Here is a 17290-nt window from a genome sequence, read left to right as displayed (position 1 = left end):
GTGTGTGAGTCTGTGAGAGAGATGGTGTGTGTGTGTGAGTCTGTGAGAGAGATGGTGTGTGTGTGAGTCTGTGAGAGAGATGGTGTGTGTGTGTGCACACACGCACGGCATCTGAACCATGATGGGACTGGGGAGTGTGGAGCATGAGTGTGGTGAGCCAGACAGCTTTACAGCCTGGCTTTGTTGAGCTCAGAGCATGGCCTGGTTGGCCTGGATTTGTCTTGACACAGTGGACTCTGCTGAGTGACTGAGCCTCAGTGCCCACATCTCTGGACGGGCAGGGAGCGGCCACCAGGGCGGCAGCTGTGGTTGGGCCATTGAGGGTGGTCCAGGAGCCCACTGGACTGGTCTGTGCCTTTGGGAAGCAGACTCAGGCCTCACCTAGCTTTTTTGGAAATTAGCAACAGGCTTTCTTTCTCTGGGTTTCTTTTTTTCTCCTGCCTTTCCCCAGAGGTCTAAAAGCCCCTCCCAAGTGTCTGTGCTGCAGGGCTTGCTCCTGGGCCAGACCAGAGTGGTTGTCATCTCTTCTCCGAGGCCCTGCTCCTGGGAGTCAGATGTCACCAGCATCTGACTCCTGATGTCTCGCCCGCCAGGCATGGCACTGGGCCTGGGTTCAGGTTGCTCTGCTAGACAAAGCTAGGGAGGTTTCTGTGGCTTTCCGTGGCTGTGCACTCCTTGAGCAAAATGACTTCTCTGGAGAGTGTTGGGACTTCTTGAACAGCCAGAGGCTGTTGGTTGGGGAGGGGACAGGATGCTGGAGGCGCTCAGGACAGGCCACCTTGAGGCACGTCTGTGAGAGCAGTCTCGTGAAGTGAGCTCAGGCTTGCTGTGGCTGTGGGGAGGAGGCCTGCAGCCTCCCTGGCAAGTGTGGTGGGAGACTGGTCCCACAAAGACCCTACTGTTAGGAAAAGAAGTCTCCCTTGACAATGCCGAGGGTGCAAGCGGGGTGTGAGAAGAGAAGTGGTCGCCTCAATAGGAGACCTTCGAGCCAGGAAGGACCTGAGCATTTAAGGAGGTGGCGGGAGAGAGACACAGCTGGGCGTGTCGTCAGTCCTTCCCTCACTGGGATTTTGTCTTTCAGGAGAAGTTTGAGACGCAGCATTCGGAGGGCTACCGGCAGATCTCAGCCCTCGAGGATGACCTAGCCCAGACAAAAGCCATCAAAGACCAACTGCAGAAGTACATCAGAGAACTGGAGCAAGCCAACGACGACTTGGAACGAGCCAAACGGTCAGCTGGGAAGGAGGAGGCAGGACTTGCAGCCTCTGGTCCCCACTCTGCCCCTGCGGCTGGGTACCCGCCCCACGCTGAGCATGGGGCACGCTGAGCAGCGAGCCCCCAGGCCAGGGTCCCGGGGGAGCCTGCTGGCTCAGAGGAAGAGGTGCCACTTGCTTGCAGCCGTGGCACGCACAAGTCCAGGAAGCCAGGGGCATGCGATAGAGGTGTTCACCTCGCTCTTGGTGGGGAGGGTGTCATGGCAAGGTTGCCCAGAGGAAATGCCATTTAGGCTAAGAGGTAGGGCTGCATAGCATGCGCCAGGGGAGAGCAAGAGAGAGCGTCTGGGGCAGAGGATGGAAAGCCACACCCCTTCAGCGGTATTTCTTGACCACATGTTCTGTATTTATTGGATAGTTACCCTGAGCCAGACTTGGGCTTACAGAGTGTTGGGCTGTAACTTACACAGAGTGGCCTGCTTACCTCTTCAGTCTGCCGCTCATCAAATGCTTCTGCTCCTGGAACCCTCACTCCGCCCCTCGAGCAGCCTTGACATGGCCTCTGCCCTCGCTGCTCGCTTTCCCTGCTCAGGTAGTGTCGCACCACCTTGCAGCCTCCGTTTCCTCTATCCTCGACTTGATGGAACCCTCGGAATAGCCCTTATGTCTTTCGCTGTCTCGCATTGGATAGTTTCTATTTTGATAGTTTCAAGCTCATTGATGCCTCCTCCCTCTTTCAGTCTGCTGTTAAACCAGCTCCACTGTTTTAGTCTAGATGCCATCATATTTTCTGTATTTAAAAAAATAGTAATAACTTGTCCTTTGGAGGTTTCTTTCTTTACGTCCTGAGCATAGTTATTTTTTAAAAGTCCTTTTCTGCTCATTCCATTTTCTGGCCCATCTCAGGTTGGTTTGGCCTTTTCTACTGAGTTTGCCTCACCTTTTCCTTGCTCTGTGAGTGTCTAGAAATTTGGGGTGATATTCTGGACATTATGGGTGATGTTACATTGTTGCTTTTGTCTGTTAACTTAGCCAAACTCACTCCTCTTGATGGGCAGTAGCTGAGAACGATTCCACTCATTTTGTCTTTCCTGGGCTGCATCAAGTCTGCCCACACACATGGTTTAGGGGTCAGCCAGAGAGGCGTAACGGGATGCTGGGACGTTCCTGTGGTGATGAATTTCTGTCACTGAAGCTGTAACAAGCTTCTGAGATGCAAAATTCACCCCATACTGCTCCCTTCATCCGAGTGTTGTCTCCCTTCTAGTTTTTGCCAGACCTTCAGGTAATTGTCTTTCATGTCTAACCCGGAGTCTGTAGTTGTAACCGATAGGCGTTTTGGACTGATGCAAGCTGCTTTGTCATGGCCAGACGTGGACTCTCCTTTCTAGTCATTTTGTAAGAGCTCTTTGTATATTTTTGCTACAGTCTTTGTCTTTTGTCCTGTGTTGAAAATAGCTTTTACAGAATATCTGTTGTCTGTTGACTTTGGTATCATTTTCCTTACAATTTTCATTTTTAGGTCATCAGTTATGTCTCCTTTTTTTTATGATTTATTTATTTATGCAAGAACTGGGGTACACACTAGAGGTGCGGGAGTGAGAGGTTTCACCAGAGACAGAGTGAGGAGCAGAGCAGACAGACTGGCTAAAATCCAGGGCTGAGGGGGAGCATGGAGGAGATAGGAGAGGTCTGCGGTGCCATGCGGGTCACCTCTCTGGCTGGGGATCACTTCCTGGTGCTGTGCTTTAACCCTTGCACCACCAGGGTGGGCCTTTCATAGCTTTTAGGTCTCTAGACTTACTTAGGGAAATTACCATCCTTTGAAGCACAGAGATTTTCTTACATTTTCCTTGCAAGTATCTTTTCTATTGCTCAATTATCTTACACATATGCCTTTAATCTACCTGAAGTCATTTTTGTTCTCTAGTGTGAAGTATGGCTTCAATTTGACTTTCACTGGTCAATATAACCAATTGGTGCCAGCACTATTTATTAAATACTCCACCTATTTTTCAGTGAATCGAACTAAACTCTGTCATATGTCAACCAATCTAGATTCTGTGTTTGGTGCAGTGAAATCCTATACCAGAACCATAATCACTTGATTACTGTGGCTTTATAGTAAGTTCTGATTTCTGACTGGCCATTGACTTGTCAATGTATTATTGATCTCTACAAGTCACTCGGACCTGTCAATGGGTGGGAGATAGAGACCACCACAAGGTTGTGGATGCAGGGAGAGAAGAATTGTGCTGCAGAGAAGTAGTCGTGTGGTATCAAAAACAATACACAAAGGGGTAAGGCTTCTTATGCAAATCAAGCAAGTAGAAATTTATGTAAAGCCCCTCTTTTTCTCCTCCCTCCTCCACAAAAGTGCGTTCTTTACACAGCATTGTACTTTCACGCAACAATAGATCTTGGACTTCTTTCTGCTATAAGACACAGAGCACTGTTTGTTCTTCCCCCCACATGCATAATACGGTGCAGTTGGTGCTGCACTGTTTAGCCTCCTCTGGATGTATGTGCAGCGTCCCGTTACTTGGCAGAGCTCAGCATGACTGTGATGGGTGTGAGAGCATTGCTCACATAGATGCAGATTTATAGAACAAATTTCCAGAAGCCAGGCCAAAGGATGTATGCATGTGTGATGTTGATAGCTCTTGCTCAGTTCTCTGTATAGAGGCATTTTCAACAAATACGTAAGTCTGTTTTCCAAATAACTTCAAAGTTTCCAAACTTTGGATTTCTGCCAGTCTAACAGGTGAAAAGTAGGTGCACTTCTGAGTGACCTTGAGGTTCCTAATATAATAATGTGTTGAATAAGTGAGGCCATTACTCTTCGCTTGCTGGGGAAGGACTGGAGCTGTCCAAGGGCCCTTAGCTGATCTCCCAGGGAGGTCAGGTGCTGACTCCTGGATTGCACCCCAGACCTGCTGCCAACCACCCAGAGAAGCAGTTAGCAGCTGTTGGAGATCTTCTGGAGACACACACAGGGTCAGGAATGAAAACTGCTGACATTTACCTGTGGTGTGTTTGGGTATAAGCCCTCCCCACCCACCTCTGCCTAGCGTAGGGCCTGTTACTACCCCGCTCGACATAGGAGGAAACCTCTGTGTTACAGCGCTTCTCAGTGCCTTCCAGGGAAATGTCTCCATGGTTCCCGAGAAGTAGTGGTTTAACAGGGCGCTGGAGCTGGGGCTGAGCATGCTGAACTTTTCATAGTTTCTGCAGTAACTGGGAGATTAAAGGTGCGGTCTCTGCTGCTTCAGCTGTTGCAGCCGCACCGTGCGTGCGCTTAATTAGATGGCCAGGGAGTCTCCACCCGAAGAAGATGCCTGCAGACCTAGGCAGTGCACTGACGGTGGTCTAATAAGCCTCATTGCCAAATGCCCTGTGGGCACCCTCCCCTTAATCCTCAGCAGGCCTCATGCTCCTCCTGAGCTGGGGCAGTCCCACTCTGCAGGTGGAGCGCCTGGTGGTGGGGTAAGGGCCGCTCAGGCTGTGGTGATCTGATGTGCCGTGTGGGGCTCGCGCCCTTTTCCCCCACCCTTCCCCCAAGTCTCTGGGCTGACAGCTCTGTTTGCCTCTTACGCAGGGCTACAATCATGTCTCTGGAAGACTTTGAGCAGCGCTTGAATCAAGCCATTGAGAGAAACGCTTTCTTGGAGAGCGAGCTGGACGAGAAGGAGAACCTCTTAGAGTCTGTGCAGCGGCTGAAGGATGAAGCCAGAGGTCAGGAGGTCTTGCTGTGTTCTGTGTGTCCCACCAGCGGTGTCCTCTCGCCTGCTGGGAACGTCCTGTCCTAGCCGGCCCAGCACTTCCTCTGCTGGAGGTCTGCACGGGGGCTATGTTCAGAGGCCGTGGGGCCACACCCAGCAGGCCCTGGCCCTTGTCCCTGCCCTGGGTGGAGAAAGATCGCATCCAGCCTGTCAAACCCCTCGTGCCTGTTTTAATCCTGAGCCAGCTTTGTGTTCAGAAAGAACACAGGCATTTTGGAGGGAGGAAGTGGCTATTGAGGAAGTGGCTAGTGAGCCGTGATGGCCGTGACTGATGGCAGCTGACCTGTCTGTCTTAGAACTCCACAGTCCCGCATCTCGCTCTGGGAGCCTGGCGGTTCCAGAGGGGACAGGACGGTGGTGCATCGCCCAGCTTGGGTGCAGAAGAGAATTTCCTCCACCGTTGTCAGTGTCATGAACAATTAGTACTCTGAGAAATATCTTTTTGTCCTTGTGTATCTGCACTCCGGCTGCGTCCCAGAATGGTCCATGTTCGCAGATACGGCCCTTCTTAAAGTACCTGACGTAACATTGTATGTTTCAGGTAGAGGCATGACGATTCCATAGCTGTGTCTGTTACAGCGAAGGGATCACCCCAGTCTGTAGTTACCGTCCACCCCACACATAGCTGCACAAGTTTTTTCTTCTGGTGAGAACTTTCTTAGCGACAGGAGATTGATTTTTTTTTTTTTTTTTAGGCCTCAGTTAATTGTGTAAAACATTAGTTGGGTTCCTGAGGTGTAGCCAGCAGGGAGGGATTCAAAAGAAAAAACTTTGGTTCCTGAATGTCCATCAGTATTGAAGTGGTTATGTGACCCTCACGGACTTTTGTGGGGTATGACACGTTGAACAGGAGGCAGGTGTGTCAGTCACAGGACAGTAGTCAGACACGCATGGACACAGATTGGCCACTGTCCACTTGTGTTTCATTTCTGCCTAATGAAAATCAGCCACGAGCTCCGGAGGCCAACACAAAAACTGCTTGAAAAGGTCTCCGTGTGCAGGAGTGGGGCCGGTGAGGAGGGGCATTTGGGGTGTCGGGAGAGAGTGTTTTTTTTTTCTCTCAGGGTTCTACACACCTTCCGGGTAGGTTTTTTTTTCTTTTAACAGAAGTGTGGCTGTGTCTCTTACAGTTTAGACATTTCTTAAAACTTTTTGCTTTTTACTCAAAAGAGAAAGGGGGTCATTTTTCAAGCCTGCCAGGTCCAATGAGGGAGGTCTGGCGGGTTCCCCTTCATTCGGGGTTTGCCCCTGGGGCCTTCAGCTGGTAGTGCTTCCCCGACCATGTCGGCAGCCCCTCCGCCCCACCCCATTACTCAAAACAAGGACTTCACGTGGACCCTTACCTGGCCCAGACTTGCGGCAGGAGCTGGCTGTGCAGCAGAAGCAGGACAAGCCCAGGACCCCCATGCCCAGCTCGGCGGAAGCGGAAAGGATAGACACGGCCGTGCAGGCCACTGGCTCCGTGCCGTCCACGCCCACCGCGCACCGAGGCCCCAGCTCCAGCGTCAACACACCGGCCACCTTCAGGAGAGGTGAGGGGAGAGGGAATCGGGGGGATCTTCTTCACCTCACAAAGCTCTCCCAGGTGAGAATCAGAGTGGATTGCGGGCAAGAGAGAAACTGGTCTTTGCATCACAGCAGGGGGCAAACTGGGGTGCTGGTGGGGCAGGGCAGCTCTTCGTCCCAGACACGGGCTAAGGGACAAAGCGTGGGTGGCGGTGGGAGCCCCGGGTCCTGCCTGCCTGCGCTGAGTCCCGACCTGCTGTCAGCGGCTGTATGTTGTCCGGTCTCGTCCATCCGCCAGGCCGGCACCTGCCTGCCTTGTGTCTTGGGCCTGTGGTCAGAATAGAGCTTTTGTCTTAGCTGGGCACCTGGTAGCACGTACTGTGGATTCGGCAGACCTGGGCAGGACCGAGGCCCCGCCTCTCCAACAAGGGCCCAGGCGATGCTGGCACCACCGGGAGGAACGAGGCTTGGCCGAGCCTAGCTCCAGCTTGGCCTGCCGAGATGCTGTCTTTGTCCAATAGTCTGTGATAACGAGCGTTGCTACAGGGCTTGTTTTGATTTTGTTCAAAAAGAACTGCCTGCCAAGAGAAATACTGTAGTTGTGAGCCTGCAAAAATGGGTCATCAAAGGGACTCTTGTGTCGGGGCAGTGACTTTTTTTAAAGATTTATTTATGCATAGAGAACTGGGGTACTAGCCAGAGGGGGTGGGGGTGGAGGACTCATCAGAGACAGAGTGGGGAGCAGAACAGGCAGTGAAATACTCTGCTGAGGGGAGCAGCAGGGAGACAGGAGGGGTCTGCTTGCACCATGTGGGTCAGCTTCCTAGACAGGGATCAAACTTGTGCTGCAGTGGCTGCAGTTGCTTCATAGTGCTGCGCTTTAAAACCGTTGCGCCACCAGGGAGGGCCCAGACAGCAACTCTGACGGCAGCGGGCAGCTTCTAGAAGCAAAGGGAAGCCATCAGGTCCTCCCACCACCCACCAAACTCCTTCAGCTGTGGGCTGGTGTCACCTGTGCATCTCTTTGCACACCCAGGTCTGGAGGACTCTGCAGGGGGGACCCCCCTTACCCCTGCAGCCCGGATATCGGCCCTCAACATCGTGGGAGACCTGCTGCGGAAAGTCGGGGTAAGTCTGGTCTTCCCTGGGGCTTCCTGTCCGTCTTTCAGAGGCGGGGGTGTGGGCTAGGGGGAGCCACACCAGAACTTTCCCTCCAGCTGGGACTTGTGGGGTTCTTGGTGTGGCTCAGAAAGGCCCTTGGGACCATTTGCAATCCTGAGCCAAGAGGCCCTGTGATAATAGACACCCCACGCCCCGAACCCAAGTCACTCCATTGACCCCTGGGTACCTCCTTTCCTGGTCGGTTTTGCTTTGCTTTTTGAGGATTTCGATGTTGTCTTTGGTCTCGACAGACATTGAAAATTGCCTTTTCTCTTAATCCTCAGGGAGTTCAAGAGAGAAATCTTGAGCTGCCAGGGCAAAGAACTTGACCATACAGGCTTTATATTAATTACAGGGAAGCGTTCTCGTGTGCTTAAGAAATGACATGGGCATTCTTTGGAACTCATTCTTCATTTGTGAAATTGATGCCAGGAACACCACATAATTTAAATCCTGCCAGTGCCTGGGACCCAGACATTCCGAGCTGTGACTTCAAAGGAACTTGCCACTCATCTCCTATGTTCTGTCTTTAGGCTTCGGGTCGTCTGGTTTTCTGTTAGGTGAACACAGGTCTGTCTCGGAGGTCAGCACAGTGAGGGGAGAGTGATGTCCCAGGTCCCACAGTGCCCTTGGGCTACTGCAGGGACAGGTGACCTCGGGGCAAAGTCACTGCCCCAGCCCACACCCTTGCTGGGGCAAGAGTGAAAGACTCCAGAGGTGTGTGTGACATCTGGACCCAGGTAATAGGCAGCACCCCTAAGCATCTCAGGCCGGCAGTTCTCAGACCTGCACGTGCACCAGACTCCACTGGGCCCCCATAGAGTTCTGACGCCTGCCAGTCTGGGAACCGCGGTGCTGAGTGCTGGCTCCGGGAGAGCAGAGATCCGTCTTCACTTGAGAGATGAAAGCCTCTTTCTCTCCAGGCGCTGGAGTCCAAACTCGCATCTTGCCGGAACTTTGTCTATGATCAGTCCCCGAACCGAACGAGCGGCCCGGCCTCCGGGAGGGGCGGCAAGAGCAGAGACGGCGGCGACCGACGGCCAGGCAGCGCCAGCGTGCCTCTGGGTGACAAAGGGTCAGTATCTCTTGCTCTTCTGCCTGGGCATTGGGAAAACCCAACGTTACCTGCTGGGTGGGCGGGAGCCTCGTGCCCCCGACCAAAAGCTGCCGCTTAAAGGTTGCAGGGTTGTCTGCGAACCTCATCCACACACACCCCCCCCTCGCCCATGTCCCGAGTCAGGCAGGTGGTGGCTTCTGTTGTGAGCAGGTGGCCAAGGAGGTGGTGGTTTTTATTGATTCTCCAGCCCGACTCCTGTTGTGCTGTCTGGATATCCTGTCTAAACACTACTCTGCTGCCCTTAGACGAGGGGGAAAGACTGGCCCCCTTCAGGAAGCTGGGTCTGAATTCCAGCCAGGCAAGGTGCCGCCGACCAGCCACCGGATGAAAAGCACAGACCTGCCTCTCGCAGCCCCGGTCATGTGCTTGCCGGAGGAAGCTCAGGGCGGCTCCCAGGCCCGGGCGTTTTCTGAGAAGTGCCACCGTCCCGCGGTGGGTCTGTGGAGACAGGCAGACAGGGTGGGAAGCGGAGTCATCCTCCGCGGCCTGCATGGAGCTCCTGGACCTCTGGCCGCGGATGTTTCTAGAAGGTCTTCAGAGACGGGGCTGCGTGTGGCCTGGCAGGCAGGCGCTAGCTAGCCAGTGTCATTTTCTTCATTTCACAGGAGAGAAAATTGAGACCCAGCTCCCGACCCCCGTTCCACTCCTGTGACTTTGTGGGCCCCGCGGTGCGGCTAGCCGTGTGTCCCAGCTTAATGTCCGCTTAACTTGGTTTGCTCTGTCTGAAGGTTGGGGAGACGCCTGGAATTTGGGAAGCCGCCTGCAAATACTTCTTCGCCTTCGCTGCCGTCGGTCAGGGTGTAGTCAGGATGTTACTTTAGGAAAAAGCCGGAGCCCTGGTGTCGGTGTGGGACTCGCCGCCTTTCTTCCTCTCTAGAAGCTACTAGGGCTTTGGTGTTTGGGTTGTTTTTTTCCCCCCTTTATTTTCTAAGGTAGTTTAAGAGTTCCGAGCAAGCAGTCACACTGGCCAGTGACCGAGACCACGTCCTGGCCCGCCGGTGGTTGACCTGTGGAATGTCTCCCCACCCCGGGCCTCCTTCCTGGTGTGTTGCAAATAGAAAGGGACAAGCCGGGTCTTCTGGGAGGGCCCTAAGGTGGGTGCCGAGCCGCGCCACCATTTTGAACTCAGCTACGGGACTTGAGCGTTGTTCTGAATTTGGGAGATGCCTCCGAAGTGGGATCTGAGCCTAACCCCACCGCACCCCGCTGGAACTGCCTCCCAGAATAAAGCCTCCCGGTGCCCTATGGCCCAGCAGTGATGGGCGAGCTCGATCACGTCTAGGAGCAGAGAATAGGATGGGCCAGTGCCTTCTTTTTATACTGTGGTGTCGTCAGCCTGTGAGACTTTATCTGCCTCATTCAGGTCTTTAAAGCTGCTTCAGGGTGAATGTCGTGTTGACCAAGGAATGGAAGAATCTGGGTCCTTAGGTCAGTCCACTGTCAGCAGTCCTCTCTGTAGCCCCCTACTGTGGGGGAGACCTCCCATACATGACCCGAGGTCATGGGGGAGGCGTCACCACCCTTCAGAATAGTGCTTCACTCAGAGCCGTAGGGAAGTAGTCGGGGCGGCCGTCAAATCAGATGAACACACCAGGCTGGACGCCTGTCGGAGGAGAGAAGGACCCAGGACTGGCGGCGCCAGGGCTGCGTCTGCATGGGGTAGACATACCGCCGAGGAGCAGGCCTGCCGTCTGGCCCTGAGCTACTTTTCTGAAAGAACAGCAAAAGTACCCTCGTGATGGAAACGCGCCAGAGGCCACGGCCATGTGGCAGAGTCAAACTTCAGGGCCCAATTCTCTGCCTAGAAACACCCTAACCTCTCCGTAAAAGATGTACCTTTATTTTTCTAAAAGAACAATAAAATCAGGAGAAATGAGCGTGCAGCTTGTCTGTCGGTCAGTAATTGCTTCTCTGGGGGCTTGTTTCTGTATTTGCTCACGTGGGAACCTTGTTGGTTTCCTGACCAAGTAACCCAGCTCCTATCCGACCAGCCGCCCAGGACTGTGTCTGGGAGACGTGTGTTGTCATTCAGGTGAGTCCGCAAAGTTTCCCCGTTTCCTACAAACGTCTTTTGCCTCACGGGGTCACCACCTGGCACGGCCGGTGTGGACTCAGCCTCCACGAGGACTCGCCGCGCACGCACGCTGGAGCCGAGGGCCTCTCTGGCCAGCCCGCGGGCTAAGCATGTGCTTAGGCCCCGGGGAGGGGCCCCGGGGAGCCCACCGCGCCGGAAATATTTGCTCTTTGATTGTTACAGGAGATGTTTGGTGACTCCCGCTAGGCTGAGCTTTTTTTTTAAGAGCTTGCGTTTTAACTTAGAGGGTCACGGGGGTCTCGCCGTCTTCATGCTAGATCCCCTTGGGTCTTGACTATGAGGGTGCGTGTACCCCTGGGGCCTGCGGCCGCCCTGCACACACACTGAGCACTGGACCTCTTTGGCAGCTGCGGGGTCCCTCCCTCCTGGGCTTCAGTTTCCCTGCTGGGGATAGAAGAACCCTGACTTTGTGGGTCGCTGTGAGGATTACAGGAGAACGCCCCGTTCCTTTTGCTCCGGGAGAAGCACTTGACAGAGAATCCGACACCGTTCTAGTGATTGACAGCCTTTTATTTGTGACAGTGTCCTCGGGTACGTGGGCTCGGGGTGTATATCAGACAGTGTACCGTTCCTGCTCTTCCATGGGAGCAGCGTCTGCCTTGAATTCATGTGACTGCAGAAGGCACTCGTTCGGGTGAACTGTGTGTCGGAGGTGTGGGAACCAGGAGGGAGAATCCCCACACCAGGGCCTGCTGGGGAGCTGGGCCGCCACGCAGCCCAAGCAGTGGCTTGGAGTGGGGGGCGTGGCACCCGCTCCGGTGGCTTTCTCCCCATTTCATGTAAACTAAGTTGCCAGTGACTTGTTACCATGGGTATAGTTTCCTAATGACTCAATCTCAGCGCAATTCAGTGGGATCCTTGGGGGTGGGTGGGGGGGTCTCCTGGTGGGTCTTCTCGCTGGGTACAGCCTTCACGACTCCAATGGACGCCCCGAACACAGGGCAGGGTTCTCTGTGCTCATGGTGAGGGATGTCTGTGATGCCTAGAATTTGCAAATGGATTCAGACAGGGCTGAGAGTCCATTGGCCTGGTTTGGTTCCACGTTTTCCTGCCACGGTCACGCCGTGGCAGGTGGTTTATTCACTGGCTTTGGTGCCATTGAAGTCTGCGTCGCGAGCATCCATCTCCTCCTCAGACCCATCCGCGTTTTCAATCACTCTGCGTCCCCCAGACCTTCTGGAGGGAACAAGAGAGCTCTCGTTGCCGCGCCTGTAGGTTTGAAGAAAGCTCAGGTTACTTAAGTAAAGGTAGCGTCGTCGAGGTTGGAAGAGAGGCCAGAAGGGGCAGAAACCAAACACAGACAAGATGCAGGTATTAGGCCGAAGTCTGCCTGACCTCTGGCTCCACGGTAAGTGCGTTCAGTCAGCAGGAGTGGGCAGGGGGCGTTCAAGCTAGATTGTCTGCTTTAAAGAAGGTCCAGCTCGGTTGTGTCCTGAGCCCCCCTAGGTTCTGACTGGTCTGCTGTGGGCTTTTGTGTAGAGAAGAAAAAAGGTAGATGGCGCTGGGGTCAGGGACGGGTAGGGAGGAGAGCACGCCGCACCGCCTTAGGAGGAAGGAAGGGGGGACACAGTGCCACGAAGTCAGGCAGTGCTGGGGAGGGGGTGGCCCAGGAGGCCAGAGAGGCGCCCACAGCCGGGGGTTGGCGTTTGCTCCAGGGGGCGTTACCAGGGGAGCATTAAGTGCTCATTGACGATCAGGAAAGCTAAGTGGGGCGTCGCTCCGGTGTGTCTTTGTTGTAGGACACCCCTTTGTTGTAGGACACCCCTTTCTCTGTCCTTCCTGCCCCTGTCTCCTCTCTGGGCTCCTAAGGGAGTTACCTGTGGGTCCTGCCCCGTCGCTTAAATGAGCTTGGGGCAGGAGAAGGCAGCCTGTGCGCTAACTGCCCCTGTTGGGAAGGAAAGTCTCATGACCCCAACACAGAACTATGTGACCTGAGTCAGAGGACAGTTCTTCACTCATTTAGAAGGTCAAAGAAGACAGCAGGCTTGGTACCAGAGACCACCTGTTCACCACACAGGCCAGATGGGAAAGTGAGACCCCCCAGCCCCCGGTGACCGAGGCTTTAGTCACAAGGAACAGTCAGACAGGTAAGACTGCAGGCATCAGCAAGCCCAGATTCCTGATCACTGACAAGGGGAATCCCAGCTGGGCCTCTGGGGTCTCGGGACGGGCCCAGGCGAGATGGCATTTCCTAAGGTGCAGTGATCAGGAATAAATACTTAAAGTTGCAACCACTCCCAGCTAAGGCCCAGGCCAGCCTAACTGGCTTCAGAGGGAACTCCTAGCCCCCAGCTGCCTTGGGAGCACTCTGTCTCTGTCTCTAGCAGTCACGTCAGAAAGTCTTGTTCTTTATCAGTGCCAAGAAATTGGGTTAGAGGAGTGTGCTACACTGCCCACCATCTCTGCTAAGCCCTGGAGGGCTGGCCTGGGGTTGGAACACAGCTCCCACACCCCAGCGCTCCAGCCAGCCACTCTCCCGGGTGGAAAGGTTGTTTGCTAATGGGAACAAGGCAGCTGAGAAATGGGCACCCCTGATCTAGGAAGCAAATAAAGCTTAGAAGGAAGCCAACGAATCCCCCCAGAGCCTGTCTGATCGGCTCAGGTGGCAAAGGTTGACAATGGCTGTATCTGTTACAGGAAGTAAGCTGCCCCTCTAAGACCGTCTCAAAGGGTGTGAGCCCTGAGAATTTGGACTGTTCTGGGCTCAGCTTAGCCCAGGCACGTCTGACCCCACAGCAGTCGGCACAGGAGAATGGCACCTGCTGCCTCAAGAGGAGGCCCAGGAACCACGGGGCCCCGGCTCCGGCCATCCCTCGTGTTCTGCTTGTCCTGAGATGCCAGCGAGCTGGCAGGAGTCCTGCTTGAGCGCTCCCTGCCAAGACCTCATCCAGCTTTAAGTATTTGGGTAGCGACAGCAAAGCTGTCCATCTTCTCCTCCAAAAGAGAAGGTGGACCCACACCAGGGTTTGCTCGGCCCTCTTTGGAGGACAAGAGACGGATCAGGCCCAGCTGCCTAACTTCACAGAGGGAAAAGGTTAGTGTCCCAGGGAAGTCGGGGCCTCGTAACTGCCTTGCAAAGGACCTGTGCGCTTCGAACCAGGCTCTCCGCCCCCTGTCATGGGTGTGTGCCCGGGACGCCACTGGGAAAGGCTCTTCAGCGGCCGCGTCCACCTTGTGCACAGAGGTGCAGGCAGCGGCTGGGCCCCAGCTCTCTCAAGACGAGGGGGAGCGCTCACGTGGTCTGCGGCGGGCTTGTGGAAGCCACCTGTGGGGCACAGCAGCTGAAGGCAGTTACCATGGCCCTGCACCCTCTTCATTCTGACCGGTGACCCCACCCGGCCAGAGAGAAGCTGCTCTCCAGAAACACGCCCGGCAGTGGGGTGGACAGCACAGCCGGGCTCCAGACAGTGACAGCACCCCCCCTCTCTGGTAAGAACAACCCCGTCCCCACACACGGACGAGGGTACACTCGCTGCCATGTCACAAGCCCAAGCGGCGGGCGGTGGGGGGGCGGGGCGTGGACGGGGTCGGTGTAGAAAGTGTCTGGAGGTGAGGGGCCTGCGTCAGCGTCCCCTGGGCGAAGGGCAGTTTGGCCTGAGCTCTCCCAGCCTCTTCTGACTTTGCAGGAATCTCAAGGAAACTTGCAAGGGGGGGGGAGCGGGCGCGCTGGGCAGGAAGAAATGGAAGCCAAGTGCCACACACGTGCGCGGAGGGGTCAGGGTACCTGGCACGTCACTGCGCAGCTTCCTGGGGGAGGGGGCCTCTGAAACAGAGAGAGACCCTGGTGGTTACCTGGTGGTTACCTTCGGCTCCCCACCGCCCTCGGAGCCTTCGCAGCCGTGCAGGCCTGCGCTTTGGCTCACTTAAAGGCACTCTGAAGCCAGAGCTGCCTCCCGAAGCTGAGAGCTCGGACAGGCTGGCCCGCTGAGGCAGCGTTGGCAGGCTCAAAAGCCCTGCCCTTGGGAGCTGCCCTTATTTTTTAAATGACTGCAGGCGCGGACCTGCTGGGGCAGAAGCTGCGACGGGCACCTTCCCCGGCCGTGCTCCTGGGCGTCGGCACCTCGCGCCCTGGCCGGCTGGCCGGCGGGTGGGCGTGATTGGCAGCTCAGGTTGGTTGGAGGTGACTGGCCCCTGGTGGGTGCTGGCCAGGCCCAGGGTGTCGGGAAGTATCTAGTTGACAGAGCTGGGAAACCTGCTTTGCGGCTCCCTACGAGGGGCCGACCAGGCTTGGCAGCCTCCCTCAGAGCGGGGGGCGCCGTGTGAGGGGCGCGGGCCCACACTGTGCTGGCTCTCACAGAGGGTAAAAGCCGCCTGTTCCTCCTGGCCAAAAACCTAGGGAGGTCAGTGCGGGGGGCAGCGCACAACCCGCAGGATATTCAGGCGCTCCCTGAAAAGATGCGCGGGTGCTTAGCAAGGGGTGAGGGACGCGGAGGTGGACAGCTTCCCCGCCACCCGGCCAGAGGCCGGCCACACCCCGCGTGTGCGGAGGACCTCAGGAGAGCAGAGCTCGTCTGCTGAGCCTGAGTGGTGAGGGCTGGTATCCATTCCACCAGCCCCTCCCCTTGCACCATCTTGGGGTGCCTTCCTGAGCCCCGGGCCCTAAACCAGCTTCCCCCTTCTCTTGTGGGTTCAGCCTTTGCGCTTATCTCATGCAGGGGTTTGTAGCAGTCTGGAGTCCATATGCAGGTGATTCTAGATGGTTCCTGGGCATGCCCTGGCTTGCAGGTGAGAAGGAGATCCCTTAACTCCCTAACCAAGTCATGTATGTCCGAGTCTACTTGGGGCCAGCGTCTTTTTCACTCCCAGCACAGGCCTTCGGGCCACGTGCTCACCTGTGGCCACAGAGGCGAGACTCACTGCGTCTGTCTAACTTCGTCATGACCCGTCAGTGCAGGCAACGCCAGTTTAACAGTAGGGGGTAGCGTCAAATTTTATTTGCAAGTAGGTATGTGTGGTTAACACAGGCGGTTTCAGGGAAATGCCAAGTCAAAAGCACAGGCAGTGAGAGGCTGAGGAGGTGGAGAACCAGCTGGCGACGGAAGGTTCAGCTCAGGCCCAGCCCTGGCCCAGACATGCGATGGTCAGCAGGGCAAAAGCTTGGTGCTCGTGGGTCTTGCAGCCAGGTAAGTAAGCAGCCGGTTTTGGGGTGGTGCTAGGTCAGCGAAAGCAGAACTGAACGGGTGAGGAGAGCCACGACCACCGAGGCCGCGAGGAGACAGCCGAAGGAAAGGATGAAGGCAGTCGGCTGTGCCGAGAGCCAGTGCAAAGGCCCCGGGGCAGTGTGAAGGGTGGAGGTAATTCAGGCAGCTGGACAGAGGCCATGCAGGCCTGGTGATGCAGCTGTTCTGCTGTAAAGGCATCATGTAGGCTCTGAGGTGGAAGCGTTGAGGTTACAAGAAGGAATGTGGTTTGACCTCGCTTAAGCAGAACCCTCAGTCCTCTGCAAGGGTCTCGTGTGGGAGCAGGCTGGGAAGAGACTGGCAGGAAGCTACTGGGTAGAGGGTGGCCCAGGCTGGCAGCAAGTGGCTGGGTTCTGAGATGCGGTATTTCTGGGGGACACTGGCCAGATTTCCTGACAGGTCGGACCCAGGACGAGAGTGAACGTAATGTATGTGGCCTGTGTTAATCACTCCCGTGGCTATGCAGGGAAGGAGTGAGGAGAGCTGGCGTGGAGGTGAGAGGCCGCGGGCAGGACCCAGGTGGGCACGTCAGGCCTGGAGCAGGGACGTGCCCGGCCGGAGATAGAAATGAGGGAGCTGCTGGCCTCAGGGGAACTTCAAAGCCCCCAGGCTGTTGCGGTCACTCAGCATGAACAGAGATGGAAGGAGGGCCAAGGTGCACCTGGGCCGCTCTGAGGGGAGAGGAGGTGCCAGCAGAGGGGGTGAAGAAAGGATGGGGTGGGGGGTGGGGGTGCCGAGGAAACGCTGCGAAGCAAGAAGGAACTTTCTTTCGAGGAGGTGCCAGGGCTGTGAGGACGACTCAGCTGATGGGAAAACCTGGCAGAGGCAGGTGGGGAGCTCCGGAGCAGCAGCTCTGAGTTGACAAGAGGGGTGCTCTCTGTTGCCCCCAGACAGCCTCAGCGTCAGCAAAGAAATGGGACCAGACACACGGGGGGAAGTTGGCAGGGGAACTTGTTCACGTCCCACGGCCGTTTCCATTTCTTGGTTAAGTTGGGATGGCAGAGGCAGGGTGCTGCTCGGCTCCCCACACACAGAGGGGGGCCAAGCCTGCCTGGCAGTGGCCGTAAGGAGCCCGGAGTTGAGGTGGAGGGACCCTGCAGCTGTCCTCGTGTGGGGGCGGGGGACAGAGGACCGCCTCGCCCTCCCTGCAGGAGGCTGGGGTGGGGGCAGCTAGGCCTGGAAGGCTGTTAGCTGGGGGCAGGGCGAGGCCTGTCTGAGCCCTGCTGCTGGCCTGT

At 55.9% G+C, this 17290-nt stretch overlaps 2 protein-coding genes across 4 annotated transcripts in view; one reads left to right on the top strand and one right to left on the bottom strand.

Moving 5' to 3' along the window:
- NDE1 (nudE neurodevelopment protein 1) overlaps positions 1 to 10657 on the top strand; it is a 17236-nt gene extending 6579 nt beyond the window's left edge. Inside the window, exons 4-9 of one of the 2 annotated variants that reach the window (XM_012731878.1) lie at positions 1082 to 1230; positions 4813 to 4949; positions 6349 to 6528; positions 7539 to 7630; positions 8587 to 8738; positions 9509 to 10657. In XM_012731878.1, the coding sequence (XP_012587332.1) occupies positions 1082 to 1230; positions 4813 to 4949; positions 6349 to 6528; positions 7539 to 7630; positions 8587 to 8738; positions 9509 to 9584 (786 nt within the window). In that variant the 3' untranslated portion in view covers positions 9585 to 10657. The other variant, XM_012731879.1, reaches the window with a different exon arrangement.
- A 718-nt stretch (positions 10658 to 11375) lies between these two features.
- The window catches only part of MYH11 (myosin, heavy chain 11, smooth muscle), an 82653-nt gene continuing 76738 nt past the window's right edge, over positions 11376 to 17290 (bottom strand). Inside the window, exons 41-42 of one of the 2 annotated variants that reach the window (XM_012731877.1) lie at positions 14600 to 14638; positions 11376 to 12084 (exon numbers count right to left, since the gene is read on the bottom strand). In XM_012731877.1, coding sequence (XP_012587331.1) covers positions 14608 to 14638 — 31 coding nt within the window. In that variant the 3' untranslated portion in view covers positions 11376 to 12084; positions 14600 to 14607. The remainder of the gene's footprint in view (positions 12085 to 14599; positions 14639 to 17290) is intronic. The other variant, XM_004692106.2, reaches the window with a different exon arrangement.

The sequence above is a fragment of the Condylura cristata genome, unplaced genomic scaffold (genome assembly GCF_000260355.1).
Source record: "Condylura cristata isolate star-nosed mole 26May11 unplaced genomic scaffold, ConCri1.0 scaffold00032, whole genome shotgun sequence".
NCBI lineage: Eukaryota > Metazoa > Chordata > Mammalia > Eulipotyphla > Talpidae > Condylura > Condylura cristata.
Note: the sequence above shows the minus strand (reverse complement) of the source record. Positions and strands in the feature narration are given on the sequence as shown.